This window comes from Brienomyrus brachyistius, chromosome 15, assembly GCF_023856365.1.
Source record: "Brienomyrus brachyistius isolate T26 chromosome 15, BBRACH_0.4, whole genome shotgun sequence".
Taxonomy (NCBI): domain Eukaryota; kingdom Metazoa; phylum Chordata; class Actinopteri; order Osteoglossiformes; family Mormyridae; genus Brienomyrus; species Brienomyrus brachyistius.
In genome coordinates, this window is record NC_064547.1 from 10,764,028 (window position 1) to 10,786,230 (window position 22,203).

General features: G+C 47.9%; 2 protein-coding genes across 10 annotated transcripts in view; one reads left to right on the forward strand and one right to left on the reverse strand.

The window, feature by feature from the left end:
* LOC125709222 (arf-GAP with coiled-coil, ANK repeat and PH domain-containing protein 2-like) overlaps positions 1–22,203 on the reverse strand; it is a 36,744-nt gene that overhangs the window by 10,410 nt on the left and 4,131 nt on the right. For 2 of the 4 annotated variants that reach the window (XR_007382660.1, XM_048977471.1), the window contains exons 2-18: positions 15,434–15,491; positions 14,689–14,808; positions 14,413–14,466; positions 14,116–14,174; positions 13,486–13,669; positions 11,746–11,790; positions 11,515–11,610; positions 7,507–7,581; positions 5,646–5,758; positions 4,834–4,885; positions 3,064–3,164; positions 2,344–2,449; positions 2,034–2,242; positions 1,416–1,485; positions 664–758; positions 377–570; positions 68–169 (exon numbers count right to left, since the gene is read on the reverse strand). Coding sequence is in view for 3 of the 4 variants with exons in the window: in XM_048977471.1 (XP_048833428.1) it covers positions 68–169; positions 377–570; positions 664–758; positions 1,416–1,485; positions 2,034–2,242; positions 2,344–2,449; positions 3,064–3,164; positions 4,834–4,885; positions 5,646–5,758; positions 7,507–7,581; positions 11,515–11,610; positions 11,746–11,790; positions 13,486–13,669; positions 14,116–14,174; positions 14,413–14,466; positions 14,689–14,808; positions 15,434–15,491 (1,733 nt within the window). In the remaining variant the exon portion in view is untranslated. The remainder of the gene's footprint in view (positions 1–67; positions 170–376; positions 571–663; positions 759–1,415; positions 1,486–2,033; positions 2,243–2,343; positions 2,450–3,063; positions 3,165–4,833; positions 4,886–5,645; positions 5,759–7,506; positions 7,582–11,514; positions 11,611–11,745; positions 11,791–13,485; positions 13,670–14,115; positions 14,175–14,412; positions 14,467–14,688; positions 14,809–15,433; positions 15,492–22,203) is intronic. The other 2 variants (XM_048977472.1, XM_048977473.1) reach the window with 2 other exon arrangements.
* On the forward strand, positions 16,767–19,202 carry LOC125709225 (uncharacterized). Of its 6 annotated transcripts, XM_048977479.1 has the most exons (4): positions 16,767–17,085; positions 17,590–17,967; positions 18,157–18,310; positions 18,374–19,202. In XM_048977479.1, the coding sequence occupies exons 1-4, from the start codon at positions 16,797–16,799 to the stop codon at positions 18,429–18,431; spliced, it is 879 nt and encodes a 292-aa protein (XP_048833436.1). In that variant the 5' UTR covers positions 16,767–16,796; the 3' UTR covers positions 18,432–19,202. The 6 variants fall into 6 exon arrangements, 5 of the variants coding, with proteins under 5 accessions (XP_048833436.1, XP_048833435.1, XP_048833437.1 ...); XM_048977478.1 differs by having other exon boundaries at positions 18,157–19,202; XM_048977480.1 differs by having other exon boundaries at positions 18,220–19,202.

Sequence of the window (22,203 nt, forward strand, 5' to 3'; positions counted from 1 at the left end):
GTACGAGCCGCACTAGGGCCCTGAGTGGAGAGGGTGGGGGGGAGGGTCACATCCCTCCAGTACTTACTACTGCGCAGCTTGGAGGATGCGTCAAAGTAGGAGAAGAGAGAGTCTAGCTCATCAGGACAGAAGAGAGCCTTTTTGCTGGATTCTTCACTGTTGGCTGCAGCTACGCAGGGGTCGCAGATCAGGGGGCACGGAGCGAAAGCAGGGTTAGTAAAGACGCAAGAAGCGGGCTAATGGGGGGGGGGGGCACTGGTGTGGGCTACAGTCTCAGAAAGCTGCTAATTAAGGACAAGGAGCCGGCACAGAGAGAGGCTTTCTGAGAGGGACACACAGGGAAGGACCTTCATTAGTGACAATTAAAGGGGCTCACCTGAGAGGTGGGAAGCCGGACGCAGGATTGGCGTGGGGGGAGGCGGCCGGGGGGGCAGATGCTCCGAGCTGCTGCCCAGACTCTTCTCCCGCCTGCTCAGAGCGATGATCTTGGACCTCTGCGCTGCGATCGATGGTTTCAGGACAAACCTCTTGTCAACGTACTTTGCTTGGATGTAGGCCTCGACCTCCGGCCTTAGAGTGACGGGGAAAAGGGAGGAGTGAAGCGCGAGAGAGAGACAGAAAGGCGGTGGTGAGGTTACCTGGAGTGAGCCCCTGTGAGGTTACCTGCAGTCGCCGCTCGTGGGCTTGCGGGCCCCCAGCTCTTCCCGCCGGGCCTCGTATATGTTATTGATGACATCGTTCCCCAGCTCACACATCACCTGCAATGGATATCCACCTTTGTTGAGTGAGTGTGTATATATGTCTATACAGTAAGAGCAATAACTGTTAACAATCACAATAACTGACAGAGAACCTGTAATAAACAGGCTTGTTTTGTTAATGAGTGCAGCCATTATGCAGCACGGACTGAAGTACATTGTAGAGGGCGACTGCTTTGCCAAGGACGATGTCCAGCTGGGCAGCAGCACGAGTGTGGAGGGCGGCCAAAACTGCCCCTGCCGGGGACCCATCTGTCAGCACTACACTGCTGGGGGCCCATGTGTCACCTCTAAGCTGCCAGGGGCCCATGTGTCACCCCTATTTTACCAGGGGCCCATGTGTCACCCCTACATTACCAAGGGCCCATGTGTCACCCCTACATTACCAGGGGCCCATGTGTCACCCCTACATTACCAGGGGCCCATGTGTCACCCCTACATTACCAAGGGCCCATGTGTCACCCCTACATTACCAAGGGCCCATGTGTCACCCCTACATTACTAGGGGCCCATGTGTCACCCCTACATTACCAGGGGCCCATGTGTCACCCCTACATTACCAGGGCCCATGTGTCACCCCTACATTACCAGGGGCCCATGTGTCACCCCTACATTACCAGGGCCCCGGGTGTCACTCCTGCTCTCCCGCCTGCTCACCTTCAGCAGCTCGGGCTCCCACGTGTCCAGCGTCAGGGACCTCACCTTGGAGAAATGGACACCCAGGCTCCTGGCAGACATGGGGGCGGGGGGGAGGGGGGAGGTGGTGGTTGGAGTGTCAGACAGCTTGAGGTGAAGGGGACGGTGGCAGCAGATCATCGGTCAAGTGACACTGCACTACAGTGTAGCCGTCCCTAGAACATTCATTATTACTGGAAAAGGAAATTCGATATTCACCAATACTGTGAAATGTGAATTAGCTATTGGGTGATGAGAAAGGCTTTAGCCAATCATGATTCTGTGATTACAGCACCTCAGCTGTTTACATTTTTTTTTATTCTTTACTGACCACCAGCCAATGATCCATCAGCTTAATGGCAGAATGGCACCCTCTGAATTATCATGCTGCATTGTAGAAATATACATTTTTGAAACAATTTTTCTCATCACAAAAAAATGAAATTAACACAATTGCTGATTTGTGGTATTCTGACTGTTCCACACATGAGGATATAGGGTACTATTTTTAAACTGCATAAAATGTGTTAAATGAGATCTACTCCCCCATGGACACTGGACAGTCCCGAGTTGCCCCTCCCTGCCCCAAGCGCAGCGTACCGGTGGATGCCGGAGCACTGGATGCACAGTGTGATGCCCAGGTTGATGCTGGCCCAGCGTGGTTCAGCTGTGCCACAGTCGCAGCAATGGCTGTTGCCGGCAATGGTGAGGACCTTCTGCAGGGCGCCATCCCCCTTCAGGCTCTTCTCCCGGGGTTCGCTGCTTGAGTCCAGGCTGCCCGTTGATGCTGAAGACCTGCTGTCCAGCTTCTGCGCAGATAAAGCACCTCGGAGGTCAGGTGAGCGGGGAGGTCATACAGTAAGGGCAATGGGGTTAAGTATGGGTGCGGTGCCCCTGCCTCCTCACTCACATCCACATCGTCCCCCTTCTCCCGGTATGCTGTGGCAATGCTGTTCTGCACGGCTTTGATCCAGGCCTGCCGAAGCTTCTCTGAATCTGCCTGCATCATGCAGCTCCTGGGAGATGGGGAGGACCAGCAGAGCTCGCATTAAGGGGGCTAACCATCGCCCTCAATAACACTCTTATTCTGCACAATTCTGAACATCTCATATTTTAATTGAAGTGCTTTTAATTTATAGTACTACTGAATAATTAAACACTTAAAATACAGTACTGTGCAAAAGTTTTAGGCAATCAAAACTCACATTTCACATAAATCCTGGTCCCATATATAGATGAGGACAGAGACAGGACTGAGACTGGCCACTGTTCACATATCACTCAAACCCTGGTCCCATGTATAGATAAGGACAGAGACAGGACTAAAACCAGCAACTGCTCACATTTCACACAAATCCTGGTCCCATATATAGATGAGGACAGAGACAGGACTGAGACTGGCCACTGTTCACATATCACTCAAACCCTGGTCCCATGTATAGATAAGGACAGAGACAGGACTAAAACCAGCAACTGCTCACATTTCACACAAATCCTGGTCCCATATATGGATCAGGACAGAGAGAGAACTGAGACTGGCCACTGCTCACATTTCATTCAAACCTCGGTCCCAAGTACAGTTGAGACTGGCCACAGCTCCCTGGTCCCACATATTGCGGATGCCACTCACTTGGTCGGGGACACCACCTCGAAGCAGAAGCGCCTCTCAACGTCCTCGCAGTACTTGACAGTACATAGCCGCAGGTCCTCTACCACCACCGTGGGGTTATCCTGCGGAAGAGGGCCAAACCTTCATAAGTACTGGCACAAATATGAGCAAGCTCCAATAAATACTGTTTTTTTGTTATCTTGAAATTAGCCAGTAAACATGGGTAGTGTATATTTAACTAAATAAATGAGTAGTACAAAAGTTACTAATAAAAATGAAGACATAATACCTATGTTCTGTGGCAGTCTGTTACTATACTTTATTACTACACCATTCAGCCAAAACATTATGACCTCCTGCCTAATATGCTTTTAGTCTTCCGCGTGCAGCCAAATTAAAACAGTTCAAACTCGCCAAGGCACAGATTCCACAAGACCTCTGAAGGTGTCCTGTGGTATTTGGCACTAAGATATTAGCAGCAGATCCTTTAAGTACTGTAAGTTACAAGGTGAGCTGTTGCGGATCAGAGATCTAGCACATCCCATCGATACTTGATCGGGGTGAAATCTGGGCAATTTGGAGGCTATAAATACACCTTGACCTCTTCATCATATTCCTCAAACCATTCCTGAACAATTCATGTAATGTTGCAGAGTACACTATGCTGCTGAAAGAGGGCACTGCCATACTGTTGCCACGAAGAGGTGTACCTCATCCACAATGTCATCTCGATAGGCAACAAGTGTCAAACTGAATGACAACCTATTCCCAGATGGTTTGACCACCTCCATCTAATCACTACTCCTCCCAGACCACCAAGCTCCACAAACCTTCAAACTCTACCCACCTCTCCACAAAAATCTTTATTAAATGCTCAACTTTATCCAACTTGTCTCAATTTAATAAGGCACACCAGATCTGTGTCTGTGGCTTTCCTTTCATGTGCCACTGGTAAGTGATACTGCTTCAATTTTGGTGCAATTTGCCTCAAAATTATTGCCAATTACTTTTTGAGTTATTGCAAAAACAAGATATGTGTTCATGGAGAGGGTGGTCTGGTTCCAAAACCACACGTATTCAATACACATTGGCTACAATTAACATCGAGTACAATTAACATTCACATGAATGTCCAGACCTCGGGTTTCCAAGCAGAACATTTCCCAAGCATCAAACTGCTGGTGCATTTCCTTGCCATCTCTTCCCCAGGCAAAGAGTGCACATGTTCCCAGCCGTCCACATGATGTAAAAAAGGATTCATTGCACTAGGGTGCCATTCTTCCATTGATCCAAGGTCCAGTTCAGACACTCACGTGCCCATTGTAGGCACTTCAGATGGCGGACAAGGGTCAGCATGGTGATTGTGACCAGCCTGTGGCTACGCTGCCCCATATGCAGCAGGGCGCCATGCACTGTGTCGTAACACATTCCTCCAGTGACCATCACTAAAATTACCTATAATTTGCGCCACAGTAGACCTTCTGTTAGCCACCCAACACCCTTTGTCTGGTTCATGGTTCTCGCCTCTATGGACAACAGTCAATAGATTCTCACTGTGCCAGACCAACAGCACCGCACAAGCCATGCCATTTCAGAGATGCTCCGACCTAATCATCTGGATAAAAGTATTTGGCCCTTGTTAGTCACTCTACTACGAGTAATGACTGTTTGCTTACAGTCATATATTCCAAAACAAGTGCTGTCTATACGAGATCATCTGCGAGTGTAATGTTTTAGCAGTGCAACACCATTTCAAAATTACAGAATGAGGAAAGAAAGCATTCTGCATACCCTGTATTTCTTCTGGTAAACTAGCTGATTGTTCTGAATGGAGAACCAGCGCCTAAGAAGAGAAACATTACTGATGAAAATAAAAAATCATACCATTGGCATTCAACATTCAGAAAACAGCCTCAACGGACCAAGTCAATGAAATCAGAAACATCAAGGTTAAAATAACCTGCAAGTCAAGGGAGAGATAATTTCATATACGTCTCAATTTAATGTATATCTTTGACCACATACCTTTGTTTTGGGCAATCAAACAGGTGGTCCTTAAATGACAGAGGATTATGCAGCGTTCTCATGTTCAATAACTACTTAAGACCTGTTAAGACCACACTGACCTGCAGTATATTAAGCGACTGTTGCTAGGCAGGATCTCTCTCTCTCTCTCTCTCTCTCTCTCTCAGTTTTTTCATAGCAGTCACTGATTATTATAAAATGGAGATTTCCCTTATGGGGACCGGGTAACATGGAGAACATGTGACAAAAAGCTACAGCTGCAAGCTTATAATCCAAAACTTGTAATGATACATGATTACAGCTCCTTGTTGATTTAAGGGGACATGTTGGGCTGTCAACAGCAACAGTAAAACTCCGCTCTGTTGCTATGTTTTAGTGTGGCCCATCCCTGCTCTGGCCAGGCCACCAAGATGGATCTCTGTGACTCAGCCACTATATCGGCACCAGTGCTGCTTGGAGGACATTAGGAGGAGGTCTACCAGTGGCATGTAGTAAAGACCTCAGCGGTAGTCCATCTGACATGGCTCTCTCCAGGGCAGAAGTGTGGTGGCCCAGGGCAGACTGCAGCGTCCTCCTACCTGTTCCATGTTTTGAACGCGTTGCTGGCCCTCTTGAAGAGGTAGCCCTCCATGGCAATTCCATTGTCTGCATCCACATTGTACTCCAGTTTGGTGTCGTCATTCGAAAAGTCCTGGGCGCCAGAGAGATTGTGCTCAGGATGGATTCAAATGTGTAACAAAAGCTATATATAAGAGTCGACCTCCACACACAGAAGCAGTACGTGCCAGTCATCTCCATTAAGAGAGTGACTAACTTCACTAACTAACAGATCACACCACAGGCAGGGCCAAAACTCGAATGAGTGCATGCCCTCCACATGCCACCTGCAGCCTCTCCCTACTGATCAAGCCACCCCACACAGGGATAAAAATGGCGTGGACGTTCTAGCCGAACCCTGGGCACGACGTGGACGTGTCGCCTGAACCCCGGAGGCACTCTGTTGTAGCCGAGCAAACACGTGTGAAGGTCACCGCTGAAGGTGCCTGACAGCAGGCGGCTGCCTCAATGGCTGCTTGCTGTCAGCTGGGGACCTTCACTGCTTGGTGACCAGTAACCGCTCCTGCCTTCCTCTACTCTTATTTTAAGCTAAACCTGCGTTAATACACTGACTATTTAAATAGGAACCCAGTTAAAGCTAAATCAGTAAAAAACATTAACTGGTCAAATAGCAGATGAATGACCAGGGCATGACCAGCAGTGCAGGGCCCAGTTATAGCTCAAAACACAGGCTGCAGCTTTTTAATACAGCCCTCTATGTGCTGGGCCTCTCTCAGTGCACAGGATATGAGGACGAGTGGGGTGCGTCATATGACAAGCATGAGGGGAACAGGAACGCCATCGCCCCCCCTATGCCACTGCCAAGCCCGACCAGAGAGCAGAAATCGAGAGAGAGAGTGAGAGATAAAGGGAGAGAAGGAAAGTCTTACCTGCAGAGCAGCCTGAGCGAAAGTGGAGAGGAAGGAAGGAAGATCAGTTAAAGACTGCAGATATGGGGAAAGAGAGACAGAAGGTGGGGGGGGGGAACAACACCAAAATAGCATCTTACAGGAAGGGGAGGGCAGGAGAGAGACTGCATGTGTGGTGAAGGGCAGCAGGGGCCAGTCAGCCAATGAGGAGGAGCAAGCAGCATGCAATCGGCCAATCTGTGCCAAGGGCCTAACTCGGCGCCGCCCCCATGGGACATCCCTCCCCCTTAAGCGCTGGGTAAAGCTCACGGGTTTCAGCCAGACCACCTCCACCTCGGCATGTCTCCGACTGGTACCGGCTTGCGTTCGCCGAAGGTCACCGGAAGGTCAAGGCCGCAACTTGACCCTCCCACTTTAAATGGACCTCTCTGGCTCTGCGTATCAGTTACTACAGGCAAAATCTGACTCATAGGTGAGAGTAAAGCAGGGTAAATAGCTCTAAAAGTCAATTCCTGCATCTGGAATCAAAATCATTCAACACCACAAAGCTTCACTCTGTGCTTCCATGCAGTATATTAACAGGTGTCATACTGCAGACTGCAGCTTTCACTTAATCCATGCTTAAAACTGATAATTCGGTCTGTGGTTATTGGGTGGGCTTTGACAGGAGGTCAGGTAATTCAGATGATGCTGAGACAAAGGTCACATGGCCCACCAACCACATAAAGCCCCGGCACGTCATCATGCTTTCTGGAAAATACTGCAGAGCACGTGAGGAAGCAGAGCTGGGCTGTGTCTGTGTTATTCCAGCGCCCAGTCGGTGATTAATGGGCAGCGAGGCGCAGAAGAGTCACTCCACCGGGGGCTATTTTTAGGCCCTAGGCTAAGCCGGCATCTCACCCCCAGCCCCTGCAGCCCTGCTCCTGCACCAGCATAACGGCAGTGTGATCCCCGGCCAGCGGCAGGACAGTACCTTCTGCTGGATGGTGGAATGTTTCAACTCCATGTCGAGCTTCTCCTTGGCTATGCTGATCACCAGCTGGTCCAGCTGAAAGAGGATTTTGATAAAAAAATAGAACGGGGCTGCTGGAGAGAACGAGGGCACCTGCTGTCCATCACCGGGTAACATGAGCACACATCCTGGCCAGCTAGTGTAGATAAGGGGTATGGCGATCTTTGAGGATTATTGATCTGCGGACCTCATACTGTCTGATGAACATGCCCACTGCAGCAAGTGATTTAGAGTGAGTAAAACTTGTGAACGATGCGAGGCTCCCATCTAGCCAATGTTGGACTTGGAAGTCAGAACGCTGGAGGTTACAGACACTTAAAACATGTTTTACAAAGCAAAAGAGTTCATGTGGTGATAGATATGGAGAGGCTAAGAGGTACACTGGTTTTCACATAAACACACAGATGCTTCCCAACAGAAAGCAGAAATAGCATCTGTTTACAAAGCAGGCTGATTCTGATGCCAGACGTGAAGAACAGCAGAGCAGGAAGGTTGTCACCCACGTCCTGCACCATTTTGGTCACCCCAAAGAAAGAAACAGACTCAAGTCAGTTTAATGACGCACGCAAAGCCCGTTAGTAGCAAGTCAAATCACTCTGCGCACGTGGATCTTTAGTAGAAGCTTCAGGAAGCAGGAAGAGTGGCGATAACATCTGCTGGGAAAATGTTTCCCCTCTTTCCAGTAACAGCTGAGCAAAATATGAATATGAATAGCAGAGAATCAGTTTCATGATGCCTGTGAGTCTGCCGGGAATTACCACTCTGAACGCGCCAAACATGAATAAAACATGACAGAGAAGCACATACACTGAGTATGACCCCATGAGCAGCCCAATCAGGCAGGTACTCCTCACTAACCAAACTTATCTACCTTCAGCACACAGCGCTGATACACACCAGGGCAGGGGTGGTATAACAGGACAGTTTCCTATTCCAGCTTAGTCAAGTATTTAACTCAAATAAATAAATAAATAAATAAACAAACATTTTACCAAAAAATGTCACCAATTTAAAAGGTAAATCGTTGAATATATTTATGTTGGATATATATAAATGTCAGCAAACACTAACGTTCAGCATGTTAGAATGCAGCTGAATCCCTACTCAGATGTACTCAAAGCTATTTCCAGGTTCATTACAGACGACGTCAGAATGATCCAGAAGGTCGAGTCACAGGACTGTCTGGCCCCCAGCTCCACCAGTGCTAACGCTGAGCCCCTCTGGGGGCAGACACCCACCTGCTGACAGCTCCTCAGCATCTCTGTGTACACTCGCCGCACCTTCTTCAGCTTCATGGTGAGGGCGTCTGTACGTGCCGATGGGTAACACTCGTGCTCTTGGGCCGTTCTGTGACAGTCACCCATGCCAACAGCCTTAAAGCCAAGCACTGGCTTTAAGTCCACCCCTCCTCACACACCAGCCCTCCGTGACATCACTTCCCTTCGCGATACGAATGCATGCACGTCATAGTTACCCACGACTCCGGATACTCATTTCCTACTGTTCCTGAAATAATGACCACAGGCAGTCTGTGACTGATATGCTAAGCAGTCCTTGGCAGAGCGTACGCTGGGGGGGGGGGGTCCATGACACCCACTCCCAGGGATCATTAGCACAGCAGGAGCCCTCGCAGTCGGGGGTTTAAATCGGAGAGACACACACTCTGAGTGCTGAGGGGTCCCCTCTCCCCTCAGGTGTTACTGTACCTAATAACAGGTGTTTTTGGGGTTTCCCAAACAGATCGATGAGGTAGTTGTGTGAACAGCTCGGTTGCTCAGTATAGGAAACACCAGCGCTCATCGCTGACAGGGCCCTCATTAGATGAGTAACTCCCATCACCCTTTACCCTGACACATCCATGGCAACCAAAAGAAAGCATCTATCCTTCATACACTATGGCCTGAACAGAGTGCAGCATTAACTGCAGCATAAACCCTTAACCCAGCATAAAATCACCAGTATTTTGCTAGCCTACGAAACAGCACTCAAAGCACATGACCCTGTTATCTATGAAAATGATCAATGGTTCTACTTACAGTAAGACCAAGGCTACTCCCTCCCTGCAGTAAGACCCCCCCATTTTACTTATATCATTAATCACAATACGATGAAATTACAGGGTGGTCTAAATCCAAGAACAGTTTACCTACAGAGTTCATCATCATACCAGGCACGTAATGATGAAAAGCTTGTTTTACGACCTCTGGAAACCTTAAACGTAAGTTATAAATTAGGAACATAAAAGAATAGACTGAGTGCCTTATGGTACATTTAACCCTTCAACAGGGTACAGCGTGAGCATAAAGAAGAACTGAAAAACTGTGATGACAGAGTACAACATTGCACAGTTCTGTAAACCAGGGATTTTCAACCCACGGGTCACAAATTTGTGATTTCCTTCTGAGATCAAATGTTACTGATACCTACATAGTTTCTGACTGTATATACACACAAGCTCCAGTTCACTGTCAAAAAAACTGCCCCATAGGCACAGTGGGGTGCATATAAAATTTCTAAAATGAACCTGATACCGAATTTAATAAAACTAAACACTATCCTAGCATTTTAGCTTTAGTCATAAACAGATATTTATCACAACGCTAGACTAGTTATGATCATGCATTCAAATGACAAAGAAGCTGACAAAAAATGACAGTGATCTTTTCCCCCGGACAGCCCTCTCATCACCCCCACCCATGTCAGCACTCCTCCCACACCACCCAGCCTCAATCTCCAGCAGGACTGGCCAGTATCTAATTTTCTGTCAAGTCTCAGAGGGTAGCTGGTTATTAGTATTGGTGATATTACACAAAAATACATTGGCTATTGGTATATTGGTATCTGCGATATTAGACAAAAATATATCGGTTATCAGCATCAGTCGAAATTCCCACATTAATGCACCACTAAGAATATGATGGCTACTGAACTGGGACTGTCACATCAACTTTGCCAAACATAAAGGGGCAGGTTCCTGGTTTTAAACAAACAACCTATTTACAGATGCAAGATATACTAAACGCAGATTTAAACCACGTCTACATTTTATGATAACATGCGTTTTTCTGAGCCATCTTTCTGTCACGTGGTGTAACACAGTTGTGTCACAACAGACAGGTGTGTGTGTGTGTGTGTGTGTGTGTGTGTGTGTGTGTGTGTGTGTGTGTGTGGGGGACACTCTGTGTGGCTGGATCAGGGTGTGCTGTGTGGTACAGAGGTGCTGCCTACCTGCTAATTGGATATAATTTGAGCTGTGCTGCTGTGTGGCACAGAGGTGCCGCCTACCTGCTAATTGGATATAATCTGAGCTGTGCCGCTGTGTGGCACAGAGGTACCGCCTACCTGCTAATTGGATATAATCTGAGCTGTGCTGCTGTGAGGCACAGCGGTCCCGCTTACCTGCTAATTGGATATAATCTGAGCTGTGCTGCTGTGTGGCACAGAGGTGCCGCCTACCTGCTAATTGGATATAATCTGAGCTGTGCTGCTGTGTGGCACAGAGGTGCCGCCTACCTGCTAATTGGATATAATCTGAGCTGTGCAGCTGTGTGGCACAGCGATCCCGCTTACCTGCTAATTGGATATAATCTGAGCTGTGCTGCTGTGTGGCACAGCGGTGCCACCTACCTGCTAATTGGATATAATCTGAGCTGTGCTGCTGTGTGGCACAGCGGTGCCACCTACCTGCTAATTGGATATAATCTGAGCTGTGCTGCTGTGTGGCACAGCGGTCCCGCTTACCTGCTAATTGGATATAATCTGAGCTGTGCTGCTGTGTGGCACAGCTGTCCCGCTTACCTGCTAATTGGATATAATCTGAGCTGTGCTGCTGTGTGGCACAGCGGTCCCGCTTACCTGCTAATTGGATATAATCTGAGCTGTGCTGCTGTGTGGCACAGCGGTCCCGCTTACCTGCTAATTGGATATAATCTGAGCTGTGCTGCTGTGTGGCACAGCGGTCCCGCTTACCTGCCCCCCCAGCTGCTTCATGAGTGGCTGGAGTTCGCTGAACAGGTCGTAGCCTTGATGGAAGAAGGTCAGGTGGGCGTACATGAAGGACAGCATCTGAAAGGCAGAGGACATATTGCCGCAGGCTGGACTGCGCTGGAAAGGGATGGGCCAAGCCTCTGGTGACTTACAGGGTGTCCTGCGTCTTCAGTTGATTGAGCACAGACTTGGAAGGCAAATTTGCCTACTCACCGATTTGAGGATTTCAGACCGCTTCTTAGACTGCAGGACATTGATCTGGGAAGGAAGGTCAGACATGGGTGAAATCCATCTTTTGTTCACTTCACAATGACACTGCCGTAACAATATGCAGAGGTACCAGAGAAAAGTAACCACATGTGAGGACAGCCACCTGCTAACCTCATGCACCTCAAACGAGTGGCATCACACATGGCATGAAGAACAGGAAGAGGAAGCTCTGATTACTGCTACTCTACATTATTGCCATAATTCACAGAATATGTCACCAGCCACACTGTGTGACTGCATGTTAAATCCAGCATGGTTTCTAATAAAGGGTGTGCCAGACCTGCAGGAGCACAGCAGGAGGTCTGCAGCACTCAGCTGGAGAATGGCATGATGCAAGAACTTTAAACTGGTCCATTTCCTGTTTAAAATATTTATCCATCTTGCCAGTCAGGTTAACAAAAGGTGTAATAAATTTCAGCGAGGGGAACTCCGTCCATGACACTCCCTCTATGCGGCATGTGCATATTCCACCACCAGGGGGTGCAAACAACCAGCTCTTTTTGGACAGTCACAGGCAGAAATGTTCCCCCCGTCCCACACACTAAACTTGTGACTGCTGGAATTATAAAAACGTTATACAGGAGGCTGCAGGCAACGTGCACTCCAGGGCCATATAATCTGTTGGATATTGTACCATGTCAGTTATTCAGATCAAACTAGGGTAATCCATTCATTTCTTACCTCACTATTAATAGCTATCCTTATTTTCATTGCTAAAAAGGAAAACATTGGGGTAGCCCAGCCCCTTAAAGACATTTAAATACACATGAGGGTTGGAGAGCCAGGAGCAAACACGAGCAGTAATAGACATTAATCAACAATCACACTTCCTCTTTCAATGTGCGTGTCACTTTTTTCACTCTATTATTAAGAACAGTACAGTCTTAGTCACAATGCTGCTGTGCAAAAGAGGATCCTTTACTTATAAACACTTTGCTGTTTATTTCCAATGTAGTTTTTTCTTCTCTTTAGACATTTTCCGAAAGGCAGAAAAAGCTCTTCCTGGCCGAACTGTATACAACTCTTCAAAAGGTCACCGGGACGACCAGCCAGACATCACCCTCTGCCCGGCGTGATCCGGCTGAGCGTAAACCCCTCCGCTGGGGCTGCAGCCGGAATGACTCATCAAATCGGATGCTGAAATGCGACGCAGGACTGGCTGGAACTGTAACTGCGACTACAGGCTAAAGCCCTAGTGCAGAGCTGGCCAGGTCAAAGGGAAACTTTACTGTATCACAGAGAACTGGGTTAAATTCAAAAGTAGACTGAGCAGGCAGCCAGCATTTTCACAGCAAAGCAGCAGACAGGAGAGACACGGGGAGCAGGGGAACAGGGCAGGGCCCTGGGGGGGAGGGGGCTGCAGCACCTATGTGAACGGCAAACATTACGCTGTCACAGACAGCCCCAATGCTCATCTAAGCTACACCAAGCGGAGGAAATATGCATGCAGCTCTACTTGCTCTTAAACAGGTTTACTGCCAGCAACCTGACACAGGGATACTTATTTACCCCATGTCTAATTATTGGAGTTTCCGCATTGGATTCAGTTAAAACTGCTTTTTAGCTCTAGGGAGAAGAATTTCTAAGGAAAGGGCTCCCAGCCAGGGGGGCGAAAACAGACCCGAGGCAGGACATCCACCTCCCCCAGTGGTGGAAAGGCTGTGTGGCCCGGCGCGATGGCACCTGCAGGACGTAGTCCAGGACCACGTGGCGGAAGCACTTGCGGGTGGCAGTCAGGATGTTGGTGGCCTCGTCCACCTCATGCTGCTTGTTGCGTGCGGCCTGCGCGTTCCTGGCCAGAGCTGCCTCCTTCTCCTCGCTCACCTTGTCAAACTGCTTCTTCGACTCCTTGAACTTCCTGAGGTCCCTGCAATGGAACCGATGTGCTCTGGTCAAGGCAGGACGCACCTGTTTCGGGAACGTGCTGTGCACCCATGGAGAATAAGCACTAAACTGTGAATTTATTCAGCCGCAAAATACTGCCAGCAGAATTCAGCCAGCAGCACTTAGCCATCAGCATGGTGTGGTGTGAGATGAAGCACTATGGCTTGTTTGCTCAAATGAGAAGTGACAGTGGTTAAAGGATCAAGGAAGCTTCCCCCTTATTTGAGAGACTACTGGTTCAGACATGTGACGCATCTCCACAAGCAAACCTACGTGGGCTTTACTTTCCATTTAATATGCCAACAAAATCTGTTTGGTTCAGCTGGATTCCAGCCATTACAATCAAAACAGACCTGCTACCTAAAAGATGTCTGAGAAAGAAAGAAAGAGCTACTTAAGCTGACAGGTAGACATAGTTATTTTACTCACTCTTTTATAAATATCTGAAGTTGGGACTTCACAGACCTCTGGGCTTGGTCGAATAAAATCTGAGGAAGGACATACATTCATGTGAGCCAATTTATTCATTCCTGTCCTCTAGAGCAGATGTACTGGATACAGGATGGCGCTGCTCAGGTAAGCATCATCCCACAGGCTGATGAGATTCTCACATTCTTTCCCAGAATGCACCTCCACATTGACAACTGACAAGCCCTGCTAAGACCACATCAAACAAGCCAAGATCAGCTTTTGGGGGGGGGGGGGGGAGACGTGACATTTACTTACCGTGTAGTAGTTGATCATCTCTTGCAGGCTTTCCGCAAACTTGATCAGACTTGACTTGGGGGGGGGGGGGGGAAGAACAGAATGTTTCAGAATGTTTGAGAAAATAACAACAAATCCCAAATGAAACCTGTGACACATGGGCTGGCGAACTATAACACCACATGTGCAAAGAGGGTTCAAAGTAAAAAAACCAAGGCTTTCCCTTAAATACAGAACATAAACGTCATATTTCTATGAAGGGTCACCAGTAGAGGCCGGAGCGCAGTGCTGTCTCACCTCGATGACATCGTCTTTGGAGGACTGCTGGGCCAGCTCCCGGATGCCATTAACAAACTGCTTGTTTGCCGTATTGTAGACCTTACCAGCGTCGATCATTCCGATGCACAACTTCACCAGCTGACAAAAGCAAAAAGAAGACGGGCTTTTGACATTCCGCTCTTGTCCCAGTACCATGTTAAGAAACTGAAAAATAGTTTGCGGTTAATCATGAGCTTCCTCTGACATTCTGGGACATCAATTTTTAGACATGACGTGAATTTTACATCTCAATTCCGATTTCCTTGCACATAATCACTAATTCCGACTAATCGGACCCCCTGAAGATCTGAAGAACATACTGCCCAAGGACATGACTGCCTTTCATTCTCTTCTTATGTGGGAAAAACACTCTGCTAACTTTTACAAGACTGTCTGTAATACTCTGCTATTTTGCCTCACGTTTGGATTTCAATCTTTAAATCAGTTCATACGAGGCCAAACGAAATGGTGCAATACAATCTTAGATAACTTAACGGCCTGTGGTATATTTGCTTGATTTGTGAGTAGAGACGTAATACTAGTTTAATAAAACAATGCTTCCTGAACAGGGCCTCACACTTCAAGGCAAATGATCCTGGGCTGTTGGCGCATACAGCCTCTTTCTTGGTCAGAGCTTGGAATGTGGGGGGGGGGGGAGGGGGGCCTCAATAATTTGTCCCAGTTGACTTTCCTCCCACCACCAGTGATTCATCTGTGAACTCACCTTGTCCAGCTTAGATTCCAGCTCACAGACATCCCCCTCCACCTCTTCTATACTGGCCCTGTAAGACGAGAAACGGCCAACATTGTCATGATAACAGGAAGTTTTCTCAGAGATGAAAGCCTCACTGTGCTTGGGTGTGGGAACCCTGGCCTGCTTTCTCACGGTCACGCTGGCTAAGCGATGTCCTCAGAGCCTTTATGGAAAGAACCAGCCTGCAGCCCGTCTGCATTCTCACCCAACCAGAGTACAGTGCAAAGATCAGCATGGATCTTGCTGAAGATACACTTGCAGACTTGTTCCCGCCCAGCTTGGTGACCAAAATGCTGTATTGTGGAGTCACAGCAAAGACAAGACAAGACAAAAACTGAACAGAGGCAAAACTGCGTCTAAAAGAAGATGCTGGCCCAAGGATCTCCCTCGAACAGACAACAGAGGGAGTGTGAGGATTCAGGATTAGTGAGCTGTCAGTAGGATCATGACAAAACAGCTGATGGCTGAATGGATCAGCACAGGCTTTCACTGAGTTACTAAGAGTGAATTCCAGCTGGGAATTATAAGCAAATAGTCCCATCAATATCCAGTCCCAATTCAAATTAATTTCTTTTCTTTTCAAATTAAGACTAATTCAAAAAGACAAATAATCAGTAATAGATATACTGAAACAAAGCTGAAAATACAACATGACAAATTGCTTCAGTTTGACTATAATCTAGAATAGCAAGAACAATACACTGAAAGCAGAACTGTCCGTCTTTGTTATGCAGCTTATTCATATGTCAATCTTTTAAAGCGGTACCTGTTCTCCGTGAATGTAAATAGTCAAATTCTGTCCATACTAGCAACTCTACAATCCAACAAAGAGATGAGAGTAGCTTGGACGTGAGCATTAGCTACATTGTAGATATTGAAAAGAAGCTGTCAACCCATATAAACAAAAAGCATGACGATCTAACTGAGCTAACATAAATCTGAGATTTAACATGCAGAACCCAAAAGTAGGCTGATGGCTTAATGACTCCAGGCACCTGCAGGGCATCAGGGGTTGGCAAAGGAAACCATTTGCTGTCACCTGCTACATTGGAAAGGCAGTCTGACCCAGAGCAGGGCCCTCATGTCCACATCCATTCAGCCAGAGTTTACAGGGAAAGGTGGTCTGACCCAGAACAGGGCCCTCATGTCCACATCCACTCAGTCAGAGCTTACAGGGAAAGGCGGTCTGACCCAGAACAGGGCCCTCATGTGCACATCCACTCAGCCAGAGCTTACAGGGAAAGGTGGTCTGACCCAGAACAGGGCCCTCATGTCCACATCTACTCAGCCAGAGTTTACAGGGAAAGGTGGTCTGACCCAGAACAGGGCCCTCATGTCCACATCCACTCAGTCAGAGCTTACAGGGAAAGGCGGTCTGACCCAGAGCGGGGCCCTCAGGGCCACATCCGCTCAGCCAGAGCTTACAGGGAAAGGTGGTCTGACCCAGAACAGGGCCCTCATGTCCACATCTACTCAGCCAGAGTTTACAGGGAAAGGTGGTCTGACCCAGAACAGGGCCCTCATGTCCACATCCACTCAGTCAGAGCTTACAGGGAAAGGCGGTCTGACCCAGAGCGGGGCCCTCAGGGCCACATCCGCTCAGTCAGAGCTTACAGGGAAAGGTGGTCTGACCCAGAACAGGGCCCTCATGTCCACATCTACTCAGCCAGAGTTTACAGGGAAAGGTGGTCTGACCCAGAACAGGGCCCTCATGTCCACATCCACTCAGTCAGAGCTTACAGGGAAAGGCGGTCTGACCCAGAGCGGGGCCCTCAGGGCCACATCCGCTCAGTCAGAGCTTACAGGGAAAGGTGGTCTGACCCAGAACAGGGCCCTCATGTCCACATCTACTCAGCCAGAGTTTACAGGGAAAGGTGGTCTGACCCAGAACAGGGCCCTCATGTCCACATCCACTCAGTCAGAGCTTACAGGGAAAGGCGGTCTGACCCAGAGCGGGGCCCTCAGGGCCACATCCGCTCAGTCAGAGCTTACAGGGAAAGGTGGTCTGACCCAGAACAGGGCCCTCATGTCCACATTTACTCAGCCAGAGTTTACAGGGAAAGGTGGTCTGACCCAGAACAGGGCCCTCATGTCCACATCCACTCAGTCAGAGCTTACAGGGAAAGGTGGTCTGACCCAGGCCAGAGCCCTCAGGTCCACATCCACTCAGCCAGAGCTTACAGGTAAAGGTGGTCTGACCCAGAACAGGGCCCTCATGTCCACATCCACTCAGTCAGAGCTTACAGGTAAAGGTGGTCTGACCCAGAACAGGGCCCTCATGTCCACATCCACTCAGTCAGAGCTTACAGGGAAAGGTGGTCTGACCCAGAACAGGGCCCTCATGTCCACATCCACTCAGTCAGAGCTTACAGGGAAAGGCGGTCTGACCCAGAGCGGGGCCCTCAGGGCCACATCCGCTCAGTCAGAGCTTACAGGGAAAGGTGGTCTGACCCAGGCCAGAGCCCTCAGGTCCACATCCATTCAGCCAGAGCTTACAGGGAAAGGTGGTCTGACACAGGACAGGGCCCTCAGGTCCACATCCACTCAGCCAGAGCTTACAGGGAAAGGCGGTCTGACCCAGAGCAGGGCCCTCAGGTCCACATCCACTCAGCCAGAGCTTACAGGGAAAGGCGGTCTGACCCAGAGCAGGGCCCTCAGGTCCACATCCACTCAGCCAGAGCTTACAGGGAAAGGTGGTCTGACCCAGGACAGGGCCCTCAGGTCCACATCCACTCAGCCAGAGCTTACAGGGAAAGGTGGTCTGACCCAGGACAGGGCCCTCAGGTCCACATCCACTCAGCCAGAGCTTACAGGGAAAGGTGGTCTGACCCAGGACAGGGCCCTCAGGTCCACATCCATTCAGCCAGAGCTTACAGGGAAAGGTGGTCTGACACAGGACAGGGCCCTCAGGTCCACATCCACTCAGCCAGAGCTTACAAGGAAAGGGGATCTGACTCATTTGTGGTAGGACTCTTTATGCCCTTTCCTCTGTGACTCAGAGTAGGAGCTCAGCAGTAGAACTCCTTTTCTCCAAATGCTTTCCCCCTTGACTCTGCCTCAGTGGTAGGACTTCTCCTCTTCATAGACTGTTCCTTGTGGCTCTGCCTCAGTGACAGGGCCGCTCCTCTCTGCACCCTTTTCCCTGTGACACTGTCCCAGCTGCATGACTCATCTCTGCAACCGTTCTCCCATAACTCTGCCTCAGTAGTACTACTACTCTACTAGGGGTGTAAACATGGATTGACGCATCATGATGAATTAAATATTACAGTGGCAAATGAATGCATCAATCTGTAATGTTAGTCAGTTTTTTTGGGAAACGTAAAGATGCACCTACTTCCAGGTCGTCCGCTCTCAAATTCACCTTTTACAGGTAGACACACAAAGTAGGAAAGTCAGCACAATTAAGAACATTCCTCAGGATACTTGGTTAATAATATTGGATAATTAAGAACCTGAATTTGAGACAAAGCCCTTATAGTATAGCTGACCACATCCGTCCATCCATCCATCCATCCATCCATCCATCCATCCATCCATCCATCCATCCATCCATCCAAACACTTACCCTAGTCAGGGTCACGGGGACCTGGAGCCTGTCCCAGGCTGCTTTAGGCACAGAACAGGGGCACATCTTGTATGAGATGCCAGCTTTTTTTAGTCACAGGGCAGGGGACACCCTGGATGGCATGCCAGTCCCATCACAGGGCACAAACACACAGCCTTACTCACAATCATGCGATACAGGCAATTTGGAGATGCACATTAGTTTAATTAGTCTTTGGGCTGCAGCAGAAAACCCACACAACATGAGAACATGTATGCAAACTCACACGGAAACACCTGGAATGCTCTCCTCCAAAGACCCCACTCCTCCAGGACATTCGACATAAGAAAGCTGACCAGCGTCGACCAGGACACTGGAGCCCTGGTAATCTAATAAAGAAATTCCCAATGTCAGCACTCCTCAGAGCCTGGGAATGGGAACAAGGCACCAGTACGGGTGTGTCTGCACTGTCCCACTATGGCGTGTGTGTTTAGGCTGGGAAGCAGAGTTATTCTGAAACCTCTTCCTTGACTTTGATTGTTCTGCATGAATGATGTTTGTATAGTTTCAGTTTTCAATGCAGAGGTGGTGCATTTTGCTGAACTGTACTATAGAAAAAGTGTCAAAACCACAAATCTAACGTATCGTGACATCCACATTACCACAGCTGAGATTCACAGTTACCACAAAGGCAGAAGAAACAGGAACCCATTCAAGGAACCATGTAACCTGGAATTATGTCTGAGCCATAATTTATCTAATCTGGCTACAAGCAGATGACTCGAGATGGCTGATGTAAAGCTTGACCTTCAACTCAAGTCCTGGATGAATAAAAAGAATTAGCCTATTGTGAGAATAAGAAAAAATACAAACAGTGAAACTGAAGACCTAGCATGAATTTCTCAGCCAGGTCTGTGATCATTTGTCAGAAACAAAACAGACGCTTTCCTAATTTCATGGTACATGCTGGGGCTTTGGATACAATCGACACTGTGGTTTTATGAAAGAACAAAACACGTGTTCTCTGAAGAACAGCCTTACAGGAACCTCCAGTTTAGTGTGCGCAGCTTCCAAAAAATGCCTTTACTCACTGAATGTCAGCTTCTCAGCTTCCATAAATACCTTTCCTCATTAAAACCAGCACAATAACTTGCCACCTCCCACTCACATGCAAGTCAAATATGATAGAGTACACACAGGTGGGTGGGGTGTAATTTGATTCTAATTCTGCAGAATCGCATTAATTTAATTATTTGTAAACGGAGTCCCAGTAAACCTCTATGAATGGTCATTCCACTCCCCCGTGTACTCAAGCATGTCCTCTGTCTTACTGCTCACAGACTGGAGCAGCATCCTGTAAGATCAGCACACACCCAGAAATGTGAAATTCACAAAGAACTGGTAACTCCAGTTGACGCCATAATGAATTCCATGTTCTCAAAGCATTTTATTGGCAGGAATAAAAAAAAAAAAAACAAAACCATAAATTAAATTTAAGTTTAAAGCTGATCTTCCTGCGTCAACAACTGGTAATTAAAACAGCTGTTCACCTGCCCCTACCAGGCGTGGCAATTGTTAAGCAAGGTAAGCATTGTCTGGTAGACAATACTGAAGCCTGTTGAATATGATCACTCTCCGAAGAAGCCCTGACATTGCACCTCATAAGCCGCAGGTAACTTCCAAATGCAAGCATGACATCATAAATCACTGAGCCACCACTAACAGGGATGACAGCATCAATGTTTGACAGCATAGATTCTCCTATGGATAAGAAACAAAAACTACCACTAGAACCTGTGTTGTTGAAGATTTCGGCCGATAATGATATACTGAATTTTTGACTAAAATCACTGACACCAATACCAGAATTAACCAGTGATCTTCACATTCATCAACATTCATGTCCCCACCCATGCCCTGTGGATGGAGGCATGCTCATCCTGAAAGGCTCCCTCCCCATGAAGGGAAAAACGCTTGACCATGCTAAATCAGGATTACTCTGTATTCAGTGATGTCCGTCCACCGCACTCACTTAGACGTGCTACGTAAACCTTGCCAGAAGATGCACCCAAAGCCCCGATAGCTGCCAGAAGCCTTCCCCTAGGGAGAGGAGCACTCCAGCCTGCACGGTACCTTGGGCTCAAGCCTCCATGCACTTGCCTGCAGGTTTATAACAGCGTGAGTCATCTGACCATATGACATTTTTACACTTGCCCGACCTCTTAGCAGTACTTCACACACAGAAGTGCATTTTTAGAAGGAGGGTAACCCAAGAGCACCCAAAACTGCCCTAGGTTAACATTCTCAGCTTCTCGCCTGTTTTTCCTGGCACACTGAACCAATCACAGCAGTGTATGAGGAGTTTGCGCTTTGTTTTTTTTTGCAAGCTGGGCAGTCTGTCACTGAAGCTCCTGGTAAACACACTCCAACAAGCAGCCTCCCCTCAGCACCATGACTTCTACTAAGTATCTGGCCCAGCAGTATCACGAAATATTATAAGTGTATTCTTCATTTCATGTTAAGGCGATAATTCAAAAACTGTTTCAAGGATCATTTTCAAACTTTGTGAAGGGATTGTATGGGTGACGAACTGGAAATATGAGGGGAAAAAAGAGAGAGAGATTGCCCCAAAACTGAAACCAAACACAGTGATAGCAAAAGCAGTTTTGACACTATTTGGGGTTTTTTTTTTCTCAAACCTTGCAGTGGCATTGTATGGGGGCCAAACGTCAAACCCATCAAATTTTGAGACAGATCACCCCAAAACTGAAGCAATACTACTTAGTAGCAGCAAAGGGAAGAGTGAAAGCAGACGGCGTTTGACCATGTGAATGTGATAAGTTATAAGGTATTTGATGGATCTTATCACCACTTGAAAAAACATCATATGAAGATCTATAGAAATAATGTAATTTTCAGACAAATTGCCCCAAAAATGAAGCAGCAGTGCTCTGTGGCAGTATAGCAAGGAAGCAGTAGCTGCAGAAGACACTTGGTTGGTTGTCTGGCTGGTACCTAATTTGTCAGGTCATCACACCATCCAACCTTTGTGTGACTAGTCTTAATGTAATCAGGTTCACCAGATCTGTGCCTGTTCGATTAAATTCCCTCAAGATAAATTTTACCAAATGCCAATATACCCCACTCTACATACTCTTAAAAATCTAACTTTTATTAAGTTCCCCCATGATAA

What these genes read in the sequence shown, in the direction of transcription:
- LOC125709225 (XM_048977478.1), top strand. Translation starts at nt 16,797, where the DNA reads ATGTCCACATCCACTCAGTCAGAGCTTACAGGGAAAGGCGGTCTGACC. An exon ending in GTCAGAGCTTACAGGGAAAG is followed by an intron (nt 17,086 to 17,589) that starts GTGGTCTGACCC and finishes TTACAGGGAAAG; the next exon opens with GTGGTCTGACCCAGGCCAGA. An exon ending in GCCAGAGCTTACAGGGAAAG is followed by an intron (nt 17,968 to 18,156) that starts GTGGTCTGACAC and finishes TTACAGGGAAAG; the next exon opens with GTGGTCTGACCCAGGACAGG.